The 23,418-nt window shown below is 37.0% G+C and overlaps 1 protein-coding gene, 1 long non-coding RNA gene and 2 other non-coding genes across 5 annotated transcripts; all 4 read right to left on the bottom strand.

Annotated features, from left to right (window-relative positions):
• Positions 1-2,849: 2,849 nt before the first annotated feature.
• Positions 2,850-2,932, bottom strand: TRNAY-GUA. The gene has a single exon. It is a non-coding gene; the product is annotated as a tRNA-Tyr (tRNA).
• Positions 2,933-4,198: 1,266 nt separating this feature from the next.
• Positions 4,199-5,523, bottom strand: LOC110878718. Of its 2 annotated transcripts, none has more exons than XR_002558169.2 (2): positions 5,169-5,523; positions 4,199-4,501 (listed from the first exon to the last, which is right to left on the bottom strand). It is a non-coding gene; the product is annotated as an uncharacterized LOC110878718 (long non-coding RNA). The 2 variants fall into 2 exon arrangements; XR_002558168.2 differs by having other exon boundaries at positions 4,203-4,496; positions 5,169-5,521.
• A 3,279-nt stretch (positions 5,524-8,802) lies between these two features.
• TRNAN-GUU lies at positions 8,803-8,874 on the bottom strand. Its single transcript has one exon. It is a non-coding gene; the product is annotated as a tRNA-Asn (tRNA).
• A 1,573-nt stretch (positions 8,875-10,447) lies between these two features.
• Positions 10,448-11,110, bottom strand: LOC110878719 (classical arabinogalactan protein 4-like). Its single transcript, XM_022127074.2, has one exon. The coding sequence runs from the start codon at positions 11,063-11,065 to the stop codon at positions 10,670-10,672; it is 396 nt and encodes a 131-aa protein (XP_021982766.1). The 5' UTR covers positions 11,066-11,110; the 3' UTR covers positions 10,448-10,669.
• Between the last annotated feature and the right edge of the window lie 12,308 nt (positions 11,111-23,418).

Here is a 23,418-nt window from a genome sequence, read left to right as displayed (position 1 = left end):
GCCTCTTCAATAAAGACCTCTGTCTTTTCATTCTCCCCCATTTATCATTTTGTTGATTGAAAGAGAATAAGCGCTATCCATTGAGTAAAGTAAAGGGAGGGTTTGCGACAGTGATTCGGGTGGTTGATGGCCCCTTCGAGAGTTGCGGGTCCTTGTCGCTGCATGAGCGGTAGCTCACGCTCAAAAGTCATCCGACACGAGTCCTAGTCGTTGCGCTGCGGTCCGTTTCCCGGCTTCGCTTGCGCGATTTGCACTTCTGATTGGTTCCATCCATCCCCAACCCTAATGAATCGAGTATGAAGGGGTCAAGCGGTTCGGGTTTGCGGTCCGTTTCGGTCGGTTCCTATTCAGACAGGTGTCAAACCTGGTCAAAGAACCTAAAATCTTTAAGACGCCCCCAACGATGATTCATCTCTCTGTGTATGAAGAGAAACCCGTCGGGGAAAGGCATTTAATATTATTAAGAATATTAATGTTATTTCCTATGTACCAACCTGGTCAGAAAGATAGATATCTAAGACCCTTCTGTAAAAACAGAAACAAAATATATATCTCTATAGGTCATACAGAACCTGGTATACTTTTCCTTCCCCCGCCGCATCTCCCTCCCTTCGTCGAGCCTTTCCTTTAATGGTTGGGGGAAGCATTCCCTTATCTGAACTTGGCGGGCATTCTTTCCAGCCTGACTCAAATAGGAGGTGGGTTTGTTTGGTTTGAACATAGGCTCAAACATGATTTGAAGGGTCCTAGCTACGCCATGCGTTCAATAAAAAATCTGGAAAGGAAAGCTGCAGGGATGACAAAAAGAGAGCGCTTTCCTGCACTGAAAAAAGGGACCTAAGAGAAGAGCGTCTTCTCTTAGCTTTCTTCCTCCCGCGCCCGCCGTCGTCCGGCCCGCGTTAGAGGGGAAGAAAAATGCAGAGAGAAAGAGCAGATGGATTCTATCCCTATGTCGAACACTCATTCCTATCTATTGATAGAAAGATCTTCGTCAAATACCGGACTTTTCCTTTCTTTTTATTTTCTTTTCTTTATTTATTTATTTTTTAGAATTCCTCATATCCAAGGCAGCTTATCACAAGCACCCCACCCCATACGACTTGTTGGGGGGCCGTTCGCCTTTTGAATCAAACAAAGTAAGTAGTAGGGGCTTCATAGCAACTTTCATTCTAAAGGAAAGGGAAGAACCCACTTTTAGTCAATAAGAGCCCTACTTCCCTCGAAAAACCTCATCACTGAAATTCAAGCGCAAACCCATTTCTTAGTCACCGGGCTGAGCACACCTATGGTACTTCAGTAGGGCGAGCTCTTTGATAGTGACTTCTTTCAGGGCGACGAAAGGCTACCTCAATATAGATATAGAAAACAGCTGGAAACTCGAGAGGGTCGCCTTTGGGAGCGTTCGCCGGTAACCATCACGACAACATAAAAAGGATGGAGTGAGGCTGACTGAATCCAATCCATAAACCCGGCTAAGTTCGTTCCCTTTCGTCAAGTAGGTAAAGTAGGCATACGAACCACTTTAGCTTTGCCTTAGACTCTATTGGAATAAAGCAAAGAAGGAGGCGGAATGGAGAAAGGAAAGGGACAAGGGCGGTCTTGCTTGGCGCGAAGGCTGCTGGTTCGGGGGTAGAGTACAGTACTAAAGGTCCTCGGACTTCCAGGCAGTTTTTCTTTTGGGCAGTTGTTCACCGTTGGATCTCGCCAATACAGCCCACTATAGTTTTCGTTACCGAGATATCTTTTTTTTTATTGTTCCCAGGTATTTTTTGGGTAATCTGCTCCCATGCTACAAACCGTCAAATCTGAACTTAACCTTGCCGCTCTTCTTTCTTTCCTCGCGAGCAGGAAGCACACCAGCAGCGTGCATTCCGTGATTCTACTGTGTTTTTTTTTGCACTTGACTGGGTGGACAGTTGACCGGAAGAGAACTTAGATTCGCCCGGCTAGCAGGCGGGCGGCGTGCTTATCTTGTGTGACAACACTACAGAGCGAGTGGCTCTTCTAGGCGGGCAGCTGTGTGACAATACTACAGAGAAAGCGGCGCTTTCGTGTAACATGCTATGGTCTCAACGCCCTTACGAGGTAGTGATGAGTTTCACGCGCTCTAAGCCCGGCCCGCGTGCGGTTAGGAAGATTGGCCGCAATCTGAGCGGTACCACCCACCCTACCCTACCACCTATAGGCGGCCGTCCATCCTACATCCGCCCGAAAAGGAACTGCAGTGATCTTGAATAGGGATCCTACAACGATAGATAGAATCCCATAAAAATACCACTAGATCGAGCACCGGGGATTTCGTATCCGGTCAAAATCTTGGCTAACTGATCAAAGTGGGTAGCTCCAGTAGACCCATAGATCATGGAACAAATAGGGTGGGTAGGCCCAACCACCACACTACACGTATAGACGCGAACCCCCTCGTTACTGTACGTGCGACTCTCACCGCATACGGCTCGCACAAAGACTCCTAAATTCATCCCGAGCGTTTTCTTCCACCTCTCTTCTCCAATCCTCTATCAAACTTGCGTTCCCCAGGCGCTATAAAATAGGGGTCTTTCCTTCGCCTATCGTATGTATCGGCTTGGCTTCATACCGAACCAAAGAGGCATTCTGGCAGACGCGTGCGTGTAGGAAGGCCGACGACTATATAAGCTAAAAGACTACCTCTCTAACTAACATACGATACAATTGAACTTCACGGAATCTATAGATCATAGTAGTTCGCCAACCTCTCTAACTAACATACGATACAATTGAACTTCACGGAACGGCCAAAGGAGCTTCGCTCGGTTGGCCTTCCTACGCTGACGAATGCCTCTTTTCTCTTCTCTAAAGTCTACAACAAGTGGGAGAGGCAGGATTCGAACCTACGTAGAAAAACTTCAACAGATTTACAGTCTGTCGCTTTTAACCACTAGGCCACTCTCCCCTTCCCGGGGCGAGGCCCCCCTTCGTAGCTTATGGCGAAGCTGCGAGTTCATGAGCAAGTGAATGAACGAGCCATGTTCCTAAAAGGAGTGACCCTCTTTCTTTTCTTCCCTTTCCCTATCCCTTCAAAGCCCGGTTGGGCGCTAGCGCTTGACTAATAGAAAGTCAGGCTCTTCTGCTGAGCGAAGCTGCGAGCCTACCCTTCTCGAGCCTACAACAATAGCTTACGCTTACCAAGCCTAAAAATAGGGCTACAGCAAGCCAAGCAAAGCAAGCTTTCCCCCTTCGTTTGTTGTGGGTCGCGCCTCACCGTAGGTACTAAATGAATGAAATGAGTGCAGATCTTCCTTCCCCCTTCACTACGTCAAAAAAGGCCTACAGCCACACGAAAAAAATGTGACCATATGCCTTTCACCACACTTTTTTTTCCAGCTCAAGTGTGACCAAAGGTCTAGTCATCGTAGGCATCATACAGCCACATTCACTTATGTGTGGCCATAGCAACTTAAACTGTGGCTAAAAGGTCTTGTTGAAATCAATCATTTTGTCAAATAAGTGTGGCTAAACGGGAAGCAACAACCATATGAATTTACTATAAGTGTGGCCATTTCTATTATACAGTCACTAATAAGTTTGTTTTAGCCACATTAATTTTAAAAAACTGTGACAAAAAAGGTTGTTAAATGGTCCATTAAGTGTGGCTAAGTGGTATCAATGGTCACATGAATTTATTATAAGTGTAGTCGTCTGTATTATATAGCCACATGAATTCACTGTAAGTGTGGCCGTTTTTATTATATAGTCACTAAAAAGTTGGTTTTAGCCACATAAATTTTAAAAAACTGTGGCAAAAAGGTTGTTGTAATTAACAAAATGGTCCATTAAGTGTGACTAAATGGTATCGATGGCCACATGAATTTATTTTAAGTGTGGCCATTTCTATTATATAGTCACATGAGTTTACCATAAGTGTGTTTGTTTCTATTATATAGTCACTAAAAAGTTTGTTTTAGCCACATGAATTTTAAAAAAATGTGACAAAAAGATTGTTGTAATTCAGAAAATGGCCTATTAAGTGTGACAAAATGGTATCAACAGTAACACGAGAATTTACTGTAAGTATAGTCGTTTCTATTTTATAGTCACATATATTGTTGTGTCTATGTCGCCATTTTCGTGTAATTAGCAATTTTATTTTCAATTTTTCATGTATTTACCTATTTTATTTTTAAAGTTTTTGTAAAATAAAAGCTGTAGCAAACATAAGAAAATCTAATAACCAAATGATATTAACAATAGTAATTCAAAATCCATACATAAGTTTCAATTCAAATACTAATTAAAGACATAAACTTATAATCCAAACCTATCAACTAAAGTCGCAAAAAAACATATATACACATAAACTAAGAAAATTTTCAAGTGCTACAAATTCATATGCAGTTGTTTTCTTCAAGTCCATATGCTCACATCTTTCTTCAAAGTGCAATTTTTATCCAGTTGTTTTGCCCTTTTTTACTGAATGCTTCAACTTTGTTGTCTAGGTCCATCCTCACGATCCTGACCTACACTACAAAAGCAATCAGAATCAGCCATTTAAACAAACTAACTATACTACATATCACCAAATTAATACTAATTGTACAAAATCAACCATTTAACCAAACAACATTCGAAGGGGTAGTTTCTTTGTAAGGGGTAATTCAAATATGAGATTAACCAAAAAATATCCTACATCCCCAATGACGAAAACATTTGAACTCATATATACTGAATTTCTTAGTTGAGATCAAGAACACAAAAATATTGTTTAAAGAAAATATTGAAATAAAAAAATAATAATTTTCCTAACTCTTAATTAACCAATAACAGTAGCACACAGCAACCCACAATACAAGGAAGATATTACAATTACCATGACTCGACCAGGCTGTACTAAGAAAAAAAAAGAATGAAAGATCGACCAACATCTACTTTATAATAGAAAATAAATTAGTAAAAATCTCACACATACCCATACACTTAAGAACATAACACAAACAAAAAAAAAATCAAAGAAACCATGAAGCAGCAGAATATGGTTCATAATAGAAAACAAATTAGTAAATATCTCACACATACCATTACACCCTCGAACATACACACGCACACAAATTTTAAAGAAAACGTGAAGCACCAGGATATGGTTCGTGGTACAACATCTAAAGACCGCGAGCCACCCCACCCACCGGACTTACCTTTTCAGCGGAAGGAATATCGATGCACACCGTCATAAAGACCACTTCAATAGTTAGATCTGCCCGTGTGAGGGCTGTTTCGCTGTGAACTGCCACAATAAGCCTCTTGTGGAGACTCAGGGTAGAACCAACGGCTGAGCCGCTAGTCAAATCTACCCACCATTGCCCCGTTAAGTAGCTTAGGTTGAGCGACCCCTAGGTCGATGGCTAATGGAGGCTCACCGGAGGTTGCATTCCCATCGGAGATAAGCTGGTCATTTGTTTCTTTCTCTATGAGTTTTCTTTCTCTCTCTAGAAGGGGGCTAGGGTTTGTGCAAATGAGAAGGAACAAGAGAATAAGATGATTAAATACCCCTAGTGTTTTGGGTGGGTTAAGTCATAAGTGGATACATATCGCGTATATAAACCTGTTTAAATCATTGTTTCTTGCATTTAGTTAAATCCACTCCATTAAACATATTAATAAATATAACTTTTAAATTATATTTATACTATTTTAAATCAAAACATATATATATATAACTTATATATATATATATATATATATACAAGTAAATAAAATATGTATGAAAATGTGACCAAGCTCATCAGTTGAATAACATGTTTCATTCGCCGTAGATTATTATGTATAAATAATAATAATAATAATAATAATAATAATAATAATAATAATAATAATAATAATAACAATAATAATTTAAAAACACGTACCACCATAGCAATAACTAGGCTACGGTGTTATCTAAGCTCTAGTTACAAGTTTTGTTGACAGGAAAAGTGTCAAACGACACGTCTGTACATAAGAAGGGGTATTTTACCAAACTAAGTGATTGCGAAGACACCTGATAACAAATGAGACTCAAGTGTTTATCTACACGAGTTACGAGGAACAATGTGGCTAAAGGTGGCTCAGGTGTTTGTCCACTCTAAGTCCATTAAGACATGTATGATCCAAAATTGTCCATTGTAAAACATTAAGACCCAATATGATCTATTAAGACATGCCCAAATTACTATTGTCCATTGTGATCCATTAAGGCCCAATATGGTCCATTAAGACATGTAGGATCTACTATTGTCCATTGTGATCCATTATGGCCCAATATGTTTTATTAAGAGATGCATGATCTAGTATTGTCCATGATGAGTCATTAAGGGCCAATATGGTCCATTAACACATATATTATCTAAAAAATTTCATTGAGATCCATTAAGGCCCAATACGGTCTATTAAGTCTTGTATGATTTACTATTATGCATTGTGTTCCATTTAAGGCCCGATATGGTCCATTTAGACATATATGATCCATTATTGGCCATTGTGTCCCCGAAGGGCCAATATGGTCCATTAAGACATGTTTGATGTACTATTGTCCATTGTGATCCATTAAGGCCTAATATGGTTCATTAAGACATATACGATCCACTATTGTCCATTGTGCTCCATTAAGGCCCAATATGGTCAATTAAGACCTGTATGATCATCCACTATGATTCATTAAGGCCCAATATGGTCCACTAAGACATATACGATCCATTATTGGCCATTGTGTTCCACTTAGGCCCAATATGGCCCATTAACACATATATGATATACTATTGTGCATTGTGATCTATTAAGACATGTAAGATCCACTATCATTTAGGCCTAATATGGTTCATTAAGACATGTGTGATCTACTATTGTCCATTGTGATCCAATATGGTTTCTCTACATATCTATGACCACTATTGACCATTGTAACCCAGTAAAGCCCAATATGGTCTATTAACACATATATGATTAGGGATGAGTTAGGTACTGGTACTGGTACCAAACATGCCGGTACCAAAAATGCCAATACCGGAAACAATCAAATATGGGTACAGGTACCGGTACCAAAAATGTTCGGTATGGTACTTTACATTACTCGTACCGCAACGTTATATGAAAATAAAATTCGGTAAACTATTGGTACCTTATTGAACTGAAAGTACCAGTACTGAAAACAATTAACTACGAAAAATCTGGTACCATTATTAATATGTATACATTAATATATCATTTAGAAGAATACAAATATGGTTTAAAATATATAATATTTAATAATAGTTGGAATTATTAAATATCTAATAAGATTTTTTTTTGTTTTTTAATATTAAATAATGTAATTTTTTAAATAAGAATATTATTTGAGAGAAAAAGTTTTGAATCAAATATTTTGGGGGGAAGTTTAAGTTTTTGGATAAAATATTTTGGTGGGAAGTTTAAGATTTAGGATGAAATATTTTGAGGGAAAGTTTAAGTTTTTGAGTGAAATATTTTGGAGGGAAGTTCTATGATGAAATATTTTAGGTGGAAGTTTAAGTTTTGGATTTAAATATTTTGGGGGGAATTTTTAAAGATGTAGTAAGTTTAACATTTGGTCACACATTTTTTTAATGACATTTGATAACATTTCGCCACACAAAATAAATAAAATGATGATTGTGTGATGAATGTTAATGTAAAACCACATTAAATTTTTAATTTAAGTGTGACTATTGCCTAACATTTGGTTACATAAAATAATATATGTGGCCATATGTATTAGATTTTAGCCACATTATTAAACATATAATGTGGTCGTAGAACACATTTGGCCACACTTTCTAATGTGAATGTTTTATCTTAACGTATGGCTAAAGGTTTGGAATAGTTTTGTGTTTAGTCACGCGATACAAATACAGTAACCGTAGATCAAATTTGACCACACTTTTTTAGTGTGACTAATAAATGTCACAGTTTTTTTCTTAAAGTGTGGCCAAAGGTTTTGAATACACATGTTATTGGTCACAGAAAAATATATAATGTGTTCGTAGATAACATTTAGCCACACTTTGCTAGTGTAGCAAATATATGTCACGGTTTTTTTTTCTTAAAGTGTGGCTAAAGGTATTAAATACATGTTTTTTCGTCACATGGAACAAAAATATGTGGCCATAGATCACATTTGGCCACACAATTCAATTTGTGGCTAATAAATGTCACATTATATTCTAAAAGTGTGGCTAAAGGTTTTGAAGTGGTATAAATGGTCACATTAATAATAAAATGTGTGGCTAAAGATGTTTTATAATATTATGAATAATCGTTAGCCACACATTTTTCTAGATGTGTGGCTGGGCGGTTTTGCCAAAAGTGTGGCCGTAGCCCCTTTTTCACGTAGTGCTTGTTAATTACCAAGAACTTCGTTGCCACTAGTGGCGAAGAATAATGAAAAACAAAAACAAAAAAACAAAACAAAAGAATGAAAAAAAGAAATAAAGAACTCGGAGCCCAAAGAGAAGTAAGTCTACAAGAAGCTGGCAGAGCTTTAGCCATTGGACCACATCGATCTATCCTACCTAAACAGTAAGCCTTTTCTTATTCGTTCTTCGAATGAGGCTAGTGGAGACTAATTCCTTCCGGCTAATGAAGAGACTACTCCAGTCTTCCCATTCATTCCCATCCTTCTTCTCCCTAAGAATTGAACGAACCAAGTTCACCTATTCGAGAGTGAGGAAGAAAAACCAACAAGAAACTTCCCACTTTTGATGTCCTGCGATTCTGCTAGTTTAGAAACTAAGGAGAAGGACAAGGGGCGCTAGGTCAGAAAAGCGAGAACTCTAAATTCTCCCCAAGTAGGATTTGAACCTACGACCAATCAGTTAACAGCCGACCGCTCTACCACTGAGCTACTGAGGAACAACGGACTTAAGGAGGCCGACTCTCGTTCTTTGGACCAACCTATGACCGGAGTTCGTCACCCTCACATACACCGGGAAAAAGGTTACGATAGCAAACCCCACCTCGGCCGGAGAGCCTCCAGGACAAGCAGGCGGCGATCAACCATCCACTCTCGAGATTCGTATTGATCAATTGATCTTGGCGTCCTGCCAGTTCACTAAGTAGACTCACTCTACCCAGGGGCAACAAAGGCTGAAACTCTTCCTGCCAAAAACAAGGGACCCACTTCTCATCCTAGGAGTTAGCAGGTATGAAATAGTCGCATCTCCGTCTCTCCGAGTTTCTACTACTAAGTAGCACTTCTGCTATTCAATCAAAGAATCGATTCCTGAAAACTATCTTATTACTAAAGCGCTAGCTATAGCAGGGATTAGGTGTTGATTTGAATTTTTAGGAATTAGGGTTAGGTTTTCGTATTGAGTTGGGCTAGTATGTTTATTGGGCTTTTAATTTTTCTTGGGCTACTTATCTATAATATATATATTAATTATTTAATAAAAATAATTCGAGCGAAATCAAGCGATCGACAAGCGAGCGGACCTTTGCTCATGCTTGGCTCGTTTTCAAATCGAACCGAGCTGAGCGGCTCATTTACAAACTGAGCGGGAATCGAACGAGCATTTTTCGAGCGATCGTCGAGCAGTTTGGACAGCCATAAACTAATCTAAACCACAAAAATAGTTTTGTTAGTGGGCCTATATTGGTGTTTGTATGGGTATACCCTATTAATTTATTTATGAGTTAAATGCCATTTTAGTCCCTGTGGTTTGGGTCATTTTGTCAGTTTAGTCCAAAGGTTTCATTTTAAACCTGTGGGTCCAAAAAGGTTTCATAGTTGCATTTTAGTCCACTGCGTTAACTTCATCCATTTTTTCTGTTAACGAGAAGGCCAATTCGGTCATTTTATATGGCTGAATTGCCCTTTTAGTTAACAGAATTACATACAAAATGACCGAATTGGCTTTCTCGTTAACAGAAAAAATGGATGAAGTTAACCAAGTGGACTAAAATGGCAACTGTGAAACCTTTTTGGACCCACATGTTAAAAATAAAACCTTTGGACTAAACTGGCAAAATGACCCAAACCACAGGTACTAAAATGACATTTAACTCGTTATTTATTTTTACATATTCATATCGTAGTTTTTCAAAAAATAACGTGTTTTTCGAAATATCGGTGGTCCTCCCCGCCCACCTTCAAGGCCGGCCATGCTTTCCACGACGAATTATCAATGGAATTTAAAAAAAAAAAATTACTATTACGGATTTAAAAAGAAAAAAGAAAATTCACCGACAGATTTTTAGTTGCAAATCCATGCTCGTATGACAAATTTTAAGAGTCAGGCTCGTGGATTTGAGTTAATTTTCTACGTATGACAATTTGGGAAATTTCTCAACATTTCAAACAGTACGTTGACATTAATAACACATTACCAATCGCACAATATACCATATCATCAAAGCAAACGACACATACATGATTAAAAAAATAATAAAAAGTATGTTAACACAAAACTGAAAAAGAAAATGATTAAAAAAATAATAAAAAGTATGTTTAATTTTTATAACAAATACTCAACATTAGCCAACACATATATCTCAAATTTAATGTAGAAACAATCAAACAACAATAAAATTAACCCAAACTGTATAAAAAATAATAACAAATGAAGTCCAGATCAAGTAACCAGAACAAAAGAAAAATATAGAATGTATCTCATTAGTAGGGCAACACCAAAAACCTTCAGCATCTTTACATCATTGTAACAGCAATGACCGATCCAGCGAATGCAGTTCCAGCAATGACAGCTCGGTTGAGCCACCCATCAGCAAAAGAGCCATTGGGAACATCAGCTACGGGTCCTCCGGGTGCTGGTGAAGGACCAGCAGATGGACCGGGTGAAAGGGCACTTGGTGCAAGTGATGATGGGGATGGGGCCGGTCCGGAGACAGGAGAAGGAGTTGGTGCAGCGGGTGCTGGAGCCGGAGCAAGGACGGGTGCGGGTGAGGGAGTTGGTGGTGCAACTGGGGCAGGTGTGGGGCTGGCTGTGGGTGAGACCGTTGGGGTGGCCACTGGGGCTTGGGCTATGCATGAAGTAGCCAAAAGAGCTACGATCATGAAGAATTGGCACATTCTAGCAGAAGCCATTGTCGTTATGAGAGAGAGAGAGAGAGAGAGAGAGAGAGAGAGAGAGAGAGAGAACTGTTGGAAGTATGATTGGAAACTATGAGGATGAAGAATTTATATAGGATAGAGCATGAAAGAGACACACTGACAGATAGTTTTGACATATAAATTGGATGATACAAATTATTGTTTGTATTTTAAAAATGTTGTCCTTTCTGGATGCCGAAGACAGGAAACTAAAATTATTATTTAGGGGAATAAAAATATTTGGTTACCTTTTATTAAATAATAAATATGTAGATACATAATCCCGATGTACCTATGATCTAATTAACGAGAATAATATGTAAAATGTCATTACAAATGCGAATATATACTATAATCTAAGTTTAATTAGTCTGATTAACTAGGTCTTCATGCTTAGATATACACTTTAGGTTTTTAACTAACACTCAACTAGTTCAGCTTATTTTCATTACAACAAAATTTTGTTTCTATCCATTTTTTTTATTTTTTATAAAGCGTTATTCAAGTTTCTTATTACTAGACACACACACATTGATTAAAGGATATATTTCAGCTTGATTGTAAAAAATTGGTATTCAAATTGTATATATTTCATAAACCTTAAAAATGAAGTTTTTTTTTTTTTTAACTGCAAATTTAGATCACTGACAGACCACTGTAGTATTATCGTGTCACCAGTGGAACCATCCGATCATATCCATCTCCACTATGCATAATGTTTATACACCAATTCAGAAGGAAACCTAATAAATATGGAACCCCCCCCCCTGCGGGAATCGAACCCAGGACTTATTGGTCCTAAACTCTTATCTCACTCACAAGATGCCACTAGACCGGTGTTTATGAAAAGTTCTGTTAATTATCATATCGTATAAACAATGAAAACATTAATTCCTTTAGTAACAGGATTTGAACTTCTTGTTGAAGATAGTTTGGTAAACCTAATAAGAATATAAAGTATAAGTTATCTACAACTACAACATTTTTTCCATTTTATTGAATTTGTTTTTCTTGTTTTCGTTTTAAGAATATATCTTTTTAAAAGGAAACAATGTGAGACCCAATAAACGGTGGTTGAAACTTGAAAGGGCAAACCAGCTGGTGAAAGGGTTGTTCCAAGCAAATTCATGAATTATTTTATTATATAAGATATAATATATTTATTATATATCAATAAATTAAGCAAACTAGGGTATAATTAACAGTTCAAATGGGTTGACAATTTGAACGTGGAAAGAGTATGGGGTACGACTTTATAATAAGCTGTCTCTATATTCTGTATTTTATCAAGTTAATTAGTGGTGGAACATGGCCCAATAATATGGCATTAGTTGTTGGACATGGTAACCTATTATTAAAAATAAAACTTTGTGAAAACTAAAATTGTTAACTAAAGCTGGAAAACACGTTTACTGAAAACTCAAATAATCTTTTTACGAAACTTTTATAAACACATACAAAAAGGTTCAACTAGCAAGTGAAACATGAAACAAGCACATTTACATATTCACATTACGAATATTAAAATTTTACACTATCTTCCCAGTTTAAATTACAACAATATTGTTTTATTTTTCTTTTATTATTTTAGTTACTTTTATTTTATAAATTAATCTAAAATTAATTGTTAGACCTATAAAAAAGATTATATTCAAAAACCAAAACATGATCTTCTGATTAAGAAATAAACAATTAATGAAACATTCCCCTCTCAAAGATGGTGAATCTTGAACACTAATTAGAACATCTGTTGAAGACATTCAAAGATCTGTTTGAAGCCTTGAAACCAATGTTGAAGATGTAGAAACCACTATTCAAGGCCAAAGCTCTGTTGAAACAAAACACTGACCATGAAGACTAAACATTTGTTGTGGTCAAACAGATGTTTGATACAAGCCAACAACAGTTTGAAGAATAGGGGTTTACTCAATGGAACAATACTTAGCTTAGAACAAATGTTTAATTTAATAGATCAGATGTTAGATTCCCGCAGATCTTTGCTAACATCTGTGGAATCTTTTCTGTTAGGAATGTTAGATGTCGTTATCAGGATGACGTTAGCTGATTGCAAACAGCGCTTTCGTACTTGTATAAATAAATCTTATGTGTTAGAGATCTATTTCATCACACGCACTACTTTTGTACGAACAACAAAGTTAGTGATCAGTCTGAGGGGGAATTTGTAAAATCATTATACTGTAATTGAAATCATTATAATTCAATAGAAAACAGTTTTGATATAACTTCTTGCTTGTTCGTTTATCTTAGTTTCATTACAAATTACAAATTGCTTGTTCTTCAATTGTTTAAACTTACAAGTATAACAAACTCAGATCCAACAATTGATATCAGAGCTTGGTCACATTAAACTCAATTTCACAATCAGTTTAATATTCAAAGATCAGCTCACAAAGAGATCCAATTTGTTCATTGTATCTGAATTCAGAGTTTAAAGTATAACTTTTAAAAGGTTTACATACTTTGTTTTCACAAAAGATCAAAAGGAATGGCACAAAACAATCATGATCTCCATAATACAGACTTCAGCAATAGGCCTCATATGCTTATCAGATCTGAGTATAATATATGACAACGTAGGATGGCTCATGTGCTAGCTCAACAGAACACAGGGTGTTCGAGTCCGTTATATTCGGACCTCACATTCCAATGGTACCTAGTGCCGAAAATCAGAATGTTCAAGAGCCAAAGAAGCCGGAAATTTACTCAGAGCAAGATTTTCAAAAATTTAAGCTAGATGCAAAGGCCTTTAACATTGTGGCCATGGCTTTGCTAAATGAAATCTACGCCGACCTATTACATTGTAACAGTGCTAAAGAGTTGTGGGATACATTGAAGGAACAGTTTGGTGGGACAGAAGATGTTATCGAGAACACTCGAGAAATTATTTACCAGCAATATGAGACTTTCACACATATTAAGGGAGAAACCCTTATTCTAATACTTTGAAAGATTTTCTTGTCTAATAAGTGAACTTAAGTTGGTAAACAAAGAATTTTTAAAATCAACCTTAAGTTATAGATTTTTGAGATCACTACCTGAAAAGTGGGCTACAATAGCAATTGTGATGAGAACAACTCCTGATTTCAAGGATATGACCTTGACTCAGCTTCATGGAAAGCTCTTAATGTTTGAAAGAAAGTTTGTCTATAAAAACAAGCTCCATGAAACTGGGTAAGTGTCCGACGATTAGGTCTTCGGCAACACGACACTTCTAAGTCAAGAAGGATCATCATCAGGAATATCAAATGATCAGGGTTATGACCATTATAATGATACATCAACTAGTATAAACGCTGATCAATATTCCTCAAACTGTGCCTTCACAGCAAATGATGACAGTCATAATTCTGATAATCTATCCTTTGTTCTTGATGATCTTAAGCATATTGATCCCACCGATCTTGAAAAGATGGATATTTTGCACCAAGTGGCATTACTTAGTCTTAGAGCAAACAACTTTTATAAAGGACTGGTAGGAAATATCCAGGGTTAAGTGGGAGGTCAAAGGTTGGGTTGGATAAGTCTAAGATAAACTTTTTCAAATGTAACAGATTAGGTCATTTTGCAAGAGAATGCAGAAGTCAAACAAACAACTCTGAACCGGTGATAACATACCCAAATCAAAGACCTTAATAATCAACAACACTTTTATCAAAATACCCATGAACTAAATGTACAAAACACTGCCCAATTTTGCACAAAGCATGAAACCTGTGCCTGTGTAATACATTAATGCAACACTTGTTCCTCAGGTTCAATATTTTTAAATGCATGTTGCACATGTTCAAGCACATCTAGCTACTCCTGCACCTGCAACTGCATAAGCCAAACAACAAAGTTTTTTTACACAAGGCTTTGTAGACTGGAATAGCTTATTGGAGGCTTAACTGATGAAAATTTTGCTTTTGTGGCAAAAGAAAATAATGAACATGAAATTTTTTTGCTTTATGGCACTTGAATGTATTTCAGATGAAGTTGATCAAGAGAAAGAAAAGATTCTTGGGGAAAGCTCTGTTGGTGAAAATGCAGAAAGCCTAGAGCAAACAACAGTTTCTGAAGAATGTGAAGAAGGGTATGCAGAAATAATGGAAGAAGATCATCTCAAAAGTCCCACAAATTGTCATCATGATTGTGTAGAAGAAGTTGCGGCCAAGTTATCACCTCACATTCTTAAATAATTATGTTCAGACAAATGTATCATTGCATTTGCAACACATCAAAGAGGTGAATGAAAACCTTAGGGAAAATGTTCAAGTTAGTGAAATTGTTCTTTAAAAACTAAAAAGAGATTTTAAAACCAGACTAACTGAAAAGGACCAGGAAATCAAAAGTTTAAAACATGAAGCATCAAATACTAAAGACGAGCTCTGAACTATGATAGAAAAATATCAAAGTTGCAAAAAGGAGGTTGAGTCTACCCAAATCAACTATGAAAAATGGGTAGAGTCATGTGCTGGATTTGAAATCCTTCTTAATAAACAAACCAACAGCAATGTAAAATTTGGAATTGGATACCAAGAATCTGGAAAAACAATTTAAAAGAAAATGAAAACATTGCCTCTCATTTGGTTAAAGTAATTCCAAAAATTCAGCTAGTAAACAAGTAAAAATCACTTATCCTGATGGTAAAAAGATCATTCTTGAAACATCATCAGATCCATCACCAAGTCATGAAAAAGAAAAATGTGAATTTAAACCTACTTGGTCCGATGAAAGTGATGTACTTGAAAACTTCAAACTAGTTGATTTCACAAACCCTGATGGCCTCAAACCACCAATGGTAAGCGTCATTCCTGTTACTCACTCTCAAACATATGATCAAACATCTCTTTCAGAAAAGAGAGAAAAGAGTAACAAGAAAGACAGAATCCCAAATTTGTAGTTGATTTCTGTGAAAAAACAGTCATATAGCAAAAGATTGTTTTCACTCAAAAGCATATGATATAAACAGAGGTCACAACATTTGTGAATCAAAATCTGAGTGTCAGTGCTTCTATCTCAAACCTTATGACAAAAAAAATTGGGTGAAAGATAAGGCATCTGTTGGTCAAGGAGTTGATTTACCTAAAAGAATACCACAATCAACTCCAAAGAAATTTGATCCTACCCAAACTGCTGTTACAAAAAAAAACTTTGAACCAACACCCTGCTCACATGGAAGTTCAAGTTACAAATGCTCCACAATCAAGCATGTATCCAAGAGGGTATGGGCAATCAACTTATCACAGAACACCTTATATGTATGATGAACCAGTCAAAATTCCCCAAAAGCCAAGAGCAAACAAATACCCTTATGGATACAGTTAACTTACTGAGAAAATACACTAGTGTATTTTTCATCATCAAATTCTCGCCCTTGAGTTACACTTGTGTATTGATAATCAAGGGCTAGGATTAGTTCACTAGTGTTCACAATCAAGGGGGTCGCTCACAAATGAACCTAACCATATATATATATATAAATCCAAAAACCGAACCATGATAACAACCAATCCATGGTTGACTATCATGTGTTAAGGTGAAATCCTATCTAAGTATAGAAATTTCTTACTTTGGACTTCCAGTGAGTGTAAAACTCATGAAGAACATCAATGACTATGGTATCTAAATAAGTGTTCTATCAAGATAGATTTTTGTGTACTTTCATATTGGTAAAATTCCCGAATCAATTCCGTCATCAGGTCCATAAACTTACACACCTTTGTTTATCCTTTTAGGATAACCTCGGTGTTTCATCCCACAAGCCATTCAAGCTCACTTTGTGGAAAGCAATTCGCACACGTTTTGGGGTCATTGTTAAGTAATCATTCTTTACGGTCTTATTCATTGCAATGATAAGATTACGCTAGTGGACACTTTGGTATAACATATAGTTTTTGCATGCTAGTATGATATGTAACTTAGTATACGATTGCCATGTTTGGATTTGAGACTTTATACGTATGCTATGTAAATCAAACTCATATGCTCACCGACCTTTTGTGTTGAAATATATTTTAATACATTCTACAGGAAATTGATGATGATATTCGGAAAATCTACTTAGGGTGGACTAAAAATACACCCAAACTTTACTTTATGTATTTCCTTTATGTTAGTCATATTAAATTTCAAATTGTTGTACTTTCTTTTCAAGATGATTGTTTCTTTGAAGTTAGTAACGAAATAAAATTTTGATTCCTTAATTATTGTCACATTTTAGTATGTTATGATGTTTTGAGCAATCTCATTCGTCTCACCCATATTTCCACCATCGGTTGGGGTGTTACAGCACAAAACGGTGGATGAATTATTGTTATCTTAAAACTAGTCTTTAAGTGCTTTTTGTTCTTTTGTTCAATTCCTTGATCATGATATTCATATAGAATTTTTGGTTGTAGGAATAATGGATTTTAGTAATCCCAACTATTCGCCATTAGCCAGCAACAGTCCCAACTTCAAAAATTCTCACTGATGGTCCCACCTTTCACATATTGTAAACCATTAGGCATTTTCTAACTAAGGGCTAACCCAGTTAGTTTTTTGGTGACGTGGACGCTGATGTGGCGCAAGTCTACATTATTTGATGAGGTGGCTGCTTATGTGGCACTCTCAATACCACCTCACCACCACTACCACAACCACCATTGTTGTAACCATAGCAAAAAAAATCCAGTTTGTAAGCTTTTGATCATTTTGTGTTCAATAATAATTATATATTTTATTTCCCAGTTTCGTAATAGTACATTCAAGCAAAATGATATTTACAACATCTCCAGAACAAATCTAAGTTATATATGCTTTGATACCCTTTACATAACCTAAATAATAAGATAGAAGGGTTAAAAATGTCAAAAAGCTGATAATACAAATCCAGGGGCCAAAACTATCTAAAATCAAAGTTTTGATTTTCTCAAGGCCTTACGGATTGTCAGGCCTACCTCTTACGGTCCGTAAGGGGTGCCCAGTGTGCAGAATTGTGCTGGCAGCAGCTTTGTTCTCCAAGTATTACCACCTTGCATGAATTTTGCCACCTTAAATCTGGTCTTTACAAATGTTAGGACACTAATCAACATCTAAACACACTTGGAAACACCTCCTTGATCTTCAATTAGTATAGATAGTCTCCTTGTTCAAAAGTACATTCACACCTTTCATTCTTCACTTCTTAAATCACTCCTGGAGCTCGCTTCTGGACTTGAAGCCTCCATTTCTAAGTTCTAATGTTTCCATCCAAACACTTATAAGTGTTTCTCCTAGTCTATTTCAATTTATTAGCTAGTTATTATCCAAAAGTCAAGTAAATTGACTTTTGCTTTAACTTTTGGTTCTGACCAATTTGGTCAAGTCAAAATTCAAATTGAACTTTCCTACGTGATCATAATAATAAAGGTGTCAATCACTTGCGCTTACACCCTCTGATCATGAAGTTTAGTAGGCAAAGTGACGAGTCAAACATGTATCAAAATAAAAGTCAAAAACGCAGAATTTGCATTTTGCGACGAATTGATTTTAGGTATCAAAACTAAAATTTTGACATTATAACAGTTTATATAATATTATAAGACTTGTTTTATCACGTCTAACTTGTCATTTCCAATTTAGCGCTCAATTCCTAGTCGAAAGTCAAACAATTTGACTTTTCCTTTGACTTTCGATTCTGACCCGTTTGGTTAACCTTAAAACCCAATCAAGCCCCACTTTGTGACCAAAATAATATACGGAATAATTCTCTAAGATTCCACCTGTCACGGCCCCCGACCCGTTTTGCCTGGTTCCGAAGCCGCGAGACAGAAACCCGTGGTATTGGTGTTTAATTGGCAGCGGAAATTTTAACAGGATCGTTTAAACTGAAAACAGCGAATTATTTTATTACAAGTTTCGGGATAAACCCCGTATTTTACAATAAAGGAATTTCACTGGAAAATTCCCTAATTACAGAAAAGATGTTTATTTATTTACTGAGCCACATCATTTAAGCTGGAGTGCTACGCGACACTTTTCCTTGTTCAAAGTAAATCACCTGAAACATGTTTTAAAAAGATTTGATCAGCGGAAAATGCTGGCGAGTGCATTCAAATTGTATAAAATGACACCTTGTTATAATTCACAGTATTAAGAGCGATTACAATTGCCCCTATCTGATAATTATCTAGTCCAGTTGTCACTCGACCGGATCTGTGACTGTGGTCATATCACTATTGGGTCCGTTCACCCAAAAGTGACGTGTATCACTATATTGGTTCGCCCACCTAAAAGTGATAATACAGCAGTAATGTATACAATACCCCACTTATTGCCAGTAATTTAAGATTTGCAAAGACTTAATCCCTGTAAAATATAACTGGAAAATCATTTGAGGTTTTGTAAAACAATTTTGATAAAAAGAGAATGACTCACATTGCAAGTTTAAACGGTCAGAGCCTGCCTACTGATTAAGCTGGTAAACCTAGTTAAATATAAGATGCAAACGAAACTAGGTTAGTGACTTAGTACAACGTTTACGATAATTCACGAGATAGAAACCCTCACGACGAATGACAAAGTATAGCCCAAACTTTAGGCAGCACTTAAACATCCATCGGATCGGTTTTAATCGATCGAACAATATATCGTAGCAGTGATCGAGTTATTACCCTGTTATCGTAGCAGTGTTTCACTACATTGTACGTGTATTTAGAGCAGATTATAGTGTTTTTGAAGGAAAATTTCGAGCAGATTGAACTGGCCATGCAACGCTCAATTTATAGCTGAAATATTACTTTCTCGCGGCCCGCGACAACCACCGTTAAGTCTTTCGCAACCCGCGAGGGACTCCATAGCTACGGCTAGGGCTGTCGTGTCACACCCTAGCTTTGCCACGTGGATGACGCATGTCCTTATGCTTATCTGGAGATCTCCAGGTCTGTCGCGCCCCGCGAAGACCCTGCTTAACTCTGTCGCACCCCGCGACCAAGTATAAAAATTCGTTTTTCTTGGTTTTTCATTAAAAGTCAGGTTTTAGGGGTCCGGGTTTCCACTTACGGAGCGGTTTAGGACATTTTTACGCAAGTCGTTACATCCTCGCCACCTTGTTTAAAATCTCGTCCTCGAGATTTACTGGAACAAGTAAGGATATTTCCTTTTCATCTCCGATTCCAGTTCCCATGTGTACTCCAGTCCTCTTTTCGAATCCCATTTTACTTTAACCAGCACTAATCTCTTGCGTTTGAGGTGCATGACCTTTTTGTCTTCTATTTGAAGAGGTTTCTCATCAAATTTTAATTTTTCATTTACCTCTATATCTTGAAGAGGTACTACCACTGATTCATCAGATAAACATTTCTTAAGAATAGATACATGAAATACATCATGTACACCAGCTAATTCTTCTAGTAGCTGTAATTGATACGTAACAGATCATATTCGTTGGATAACGGTAAATGGTCCTACATACCTTGGACTCAGTTTTCCTTTCTTACCGAATCGAACTACCCTTTTCCAAGGAGAAACTTTCAATAGTACTTTATCTCCCACTTGAAATTCTAATGGCTTACGTCGATTATCGGCATAACTCTTCTGGGGGTCTCGAGCCGTCTTTAGCCTTTCCTTAATTTGAGTTATCTTGTCGGTGGTTTCATGTACAATCTTGGGACCTGATAATTGACTTTCTCCTATTTCTGCCCAACATACTGGAGTTCGGCACTTTCGTCCATAAAGTGCTTTGAATGGGGTAGCATTGATACTTGTGTGATAACTGTTGTTATAGGAGAATTCTATTAATGGCAAATGGTCGTCCCAATTTCCACTGAAATCTATAACACAAGCCCTTAGCATGTCTTCTAAGGTTTGGATCGTCCTTTCACTTTGTCCATCAGTATGGGGATGGTATGTTGTACTTAAATTTAATCTTGTCCCCATGGCTTGTTGGAAGCTTGTCCAAAAATGTGAAGTGAAGCGACTATCCCTATCTGACACAATGGAGAGTGGAACTCCATGTAGTGATACTACCTCGTCTACGTCTAGCTTGGCTAGTCTTTCCATACTAAAGGTTTTCTTCATTGGTAGGAAATGAGCTGATTTGGTTAATCGATCTACAATCACCCAGATTGCATCGTTGCCTTTTCTTGTTTTGGGTAACTTAGTCATAAAATCCATGGTTATTAATTCCCATTTCCACACAGGCATTTCTAACTGTTGAAGTAAACCAGAAGGTTTCTGGTGTTCTGCCTTAACTTGCGCACAAGTTAGACACTTAGAAACGTATCTGGCTATGTCTTTTTTCATTCCTATCCACCAAAAGTTATTCCTTAAATCTTGATACATCTTGTTATTAACAGGATGCATCGTATATCTAGATTTACGGGTTTCTTCTAAAATCTTATCTCGCAGGTTTCCTTGTCTAGGTACCCAAATCCTTTTCTTGTGGAATCTCCAAATTCCATCAGTTCCTCGCTCTAATTCCTTTATCCTTCCTTTCATTCCTTCAGCATTATCCTCGATTGCTGTTTCTTGAACTCTTTTCAGTTGTTTCATTAAATCTAACTGTAGGTTTAATCTAAGAGCACGAACTCGTCTTTGTTTCTCATGGTACTTACGAATTAGGGCATCGGCTACTACATTTGCTTTTCCTTCGTGATATTGAATATCACAGTCGTAATCACTTAAGATTTCCATCCATCTCCTTTGCCTCACGTTTCGTTCTTTTTGCCTAAAAATATATCTTAAACTCTTATGGTCTGTATAGACAGTAAACTTACTACCATACAGATAATGTCTCCAAATCTTAAGGGCAAAAATTATTGCTCCTAATTCTAAATCATGAGTTGTGTAATTTTCCTCGTGTTTTTTCAATTGCCTTGATGCATACGAAATTACTTTCCTACGTTGCATTAACACACATCCTAATCCTAGTTTAGAAGCATCGCAGTAGACTTCAAAATCTTCTGTCCCTTCTGGTAAGGCAAGAATTGGGGCATTTGTTAACCTTTGCTTTAAAATTCTAAAGGCTTCCTCTTGCTTGGGTCCCCATTCAAACTTAACAGTTTTACATGTTAGCTTAGTTAAGGGGACAACTATTTTGGAAAAATCTCGGATAAAATGCCTATAATATCCAGCTAGTCCTAGAAAGCTTCGGACTTCGGGACTTTCCAATTTATGATAGCTTATATCTTAGAAAGATCTACGTGAATGCCTTCATGATTAACCATGTGACCTAAGAATTGCACTTCTTGTATCCAAAATTCACACTTCGAAAATTTGGCGTAAAGCTTTTCTTTCCTTAACAGGGTTAAGAGTGCATGCAGGTGTTCACAGTGTTCATCCTGGTTCTTGGAATAAATAAGTATATCGTCGATAAAGACAATTACAAATTTATCCAAGTATGGTTTACAGATTCTATTCATCATATCCATGAATGCTGCAGGAGCATTCGTTAATCCAAATGGCATGACTGTAAACTCGTAGTGACCATACCTAGTTCTGAAAGCAGTTTTAGGTATGTCTTCTTCCTGTACCTTCAATTGATGGTATCCAGAACGCAAATCTATCTTAGAGAAGTACCTAGCTCCCTGAAGTTGATCGCAGGGATCATCAATCCTAGGTAATGGGTATCGATTCTTAATGGTAACCTTATTCAATTCTCTATAATCGATACACATTCGCATCGAACCATCCTTCTTTTTCACGAACAACACCGGTGCTCCCCAAGGGGATAACTGGGTTGTATGAATCCTTTTCCTAACAATTCATCTAACTGCTTTTTCAGTTCTAACATTTCTGTCGGTGCTAAACGATAAGGTGCCTTAGCTATTGGAGCAGTTCCAGGAATTAGATGAATTCTAAATTCTACTTCCCTATCGGGTGGTAATCCCGGTAGATCTTCTGGGAATACATCGGGGTATTCTGATACTACTGGAATTTCCTTAAGTTCTTTGTCTTTAGTGTTAATGATTACCGAAATCATATACACTATGCCATGTTTCCGTTTGTAACTAGCGGCCTTCATTACTGAAATGAACTTTAGGGATTTGCGTGGCTTATCTCCTGCAATTAGAATCATCTCTCCTGTTGGTGTACGGATTTCTATGGAATTTTGATCAAAAAGGATTCGAGCATGGTTGGCTACTAACCAATCCATTCCTAACACGACATCGAATCTTGTTAATTTCATAGGTAGAAGGGTTGCCGAAAAATTATGGCCTGAGAGTTCTATTTTTCCTTCTTGAAGTACCTTATCTATGTTGACAGTGTTTCCTTCTGACGTTTCTACCGTATAAATTTGGTTAAGTTTGGTTAAGGGTTGCTTAAGAGCTTAGCAGAATGAAGTATTTATAAAACTTTGGTTTGCACCAGAGTCAAATAATACT

This window comes from Helianthus annuus, chromosome 9, assembly GCF_002127325.2.
Source record: "Helianthus annuus cultivar XRQ/B chromosome 9, HanXRQr2.0-SUNRISE, whole genome shotgun sequence".
In the NCBI taxonomy this organism is placed as follows: domain Eukaryota; kingdom Viridiplantae; phylum Streptophyta; class Magnoliopsida; order Asterales; family Asteraceae; genus Helianthus; species Helianthus annuus.
The sequence above is the reverse complement of the archived record's forward strand: the minus strand, read 5'-3'. Positions and strand labels throughout refer to the sequence as shown.

Coding starts and splice junctions, on each gene's coding strand:
- LOC110878719 (XM_022127074.2), bottom strand. CDS start 11,065: ATGGCTTCTGCTAGAATGTGCCAATTCTTCATGATCGTAGCTCTTTTG.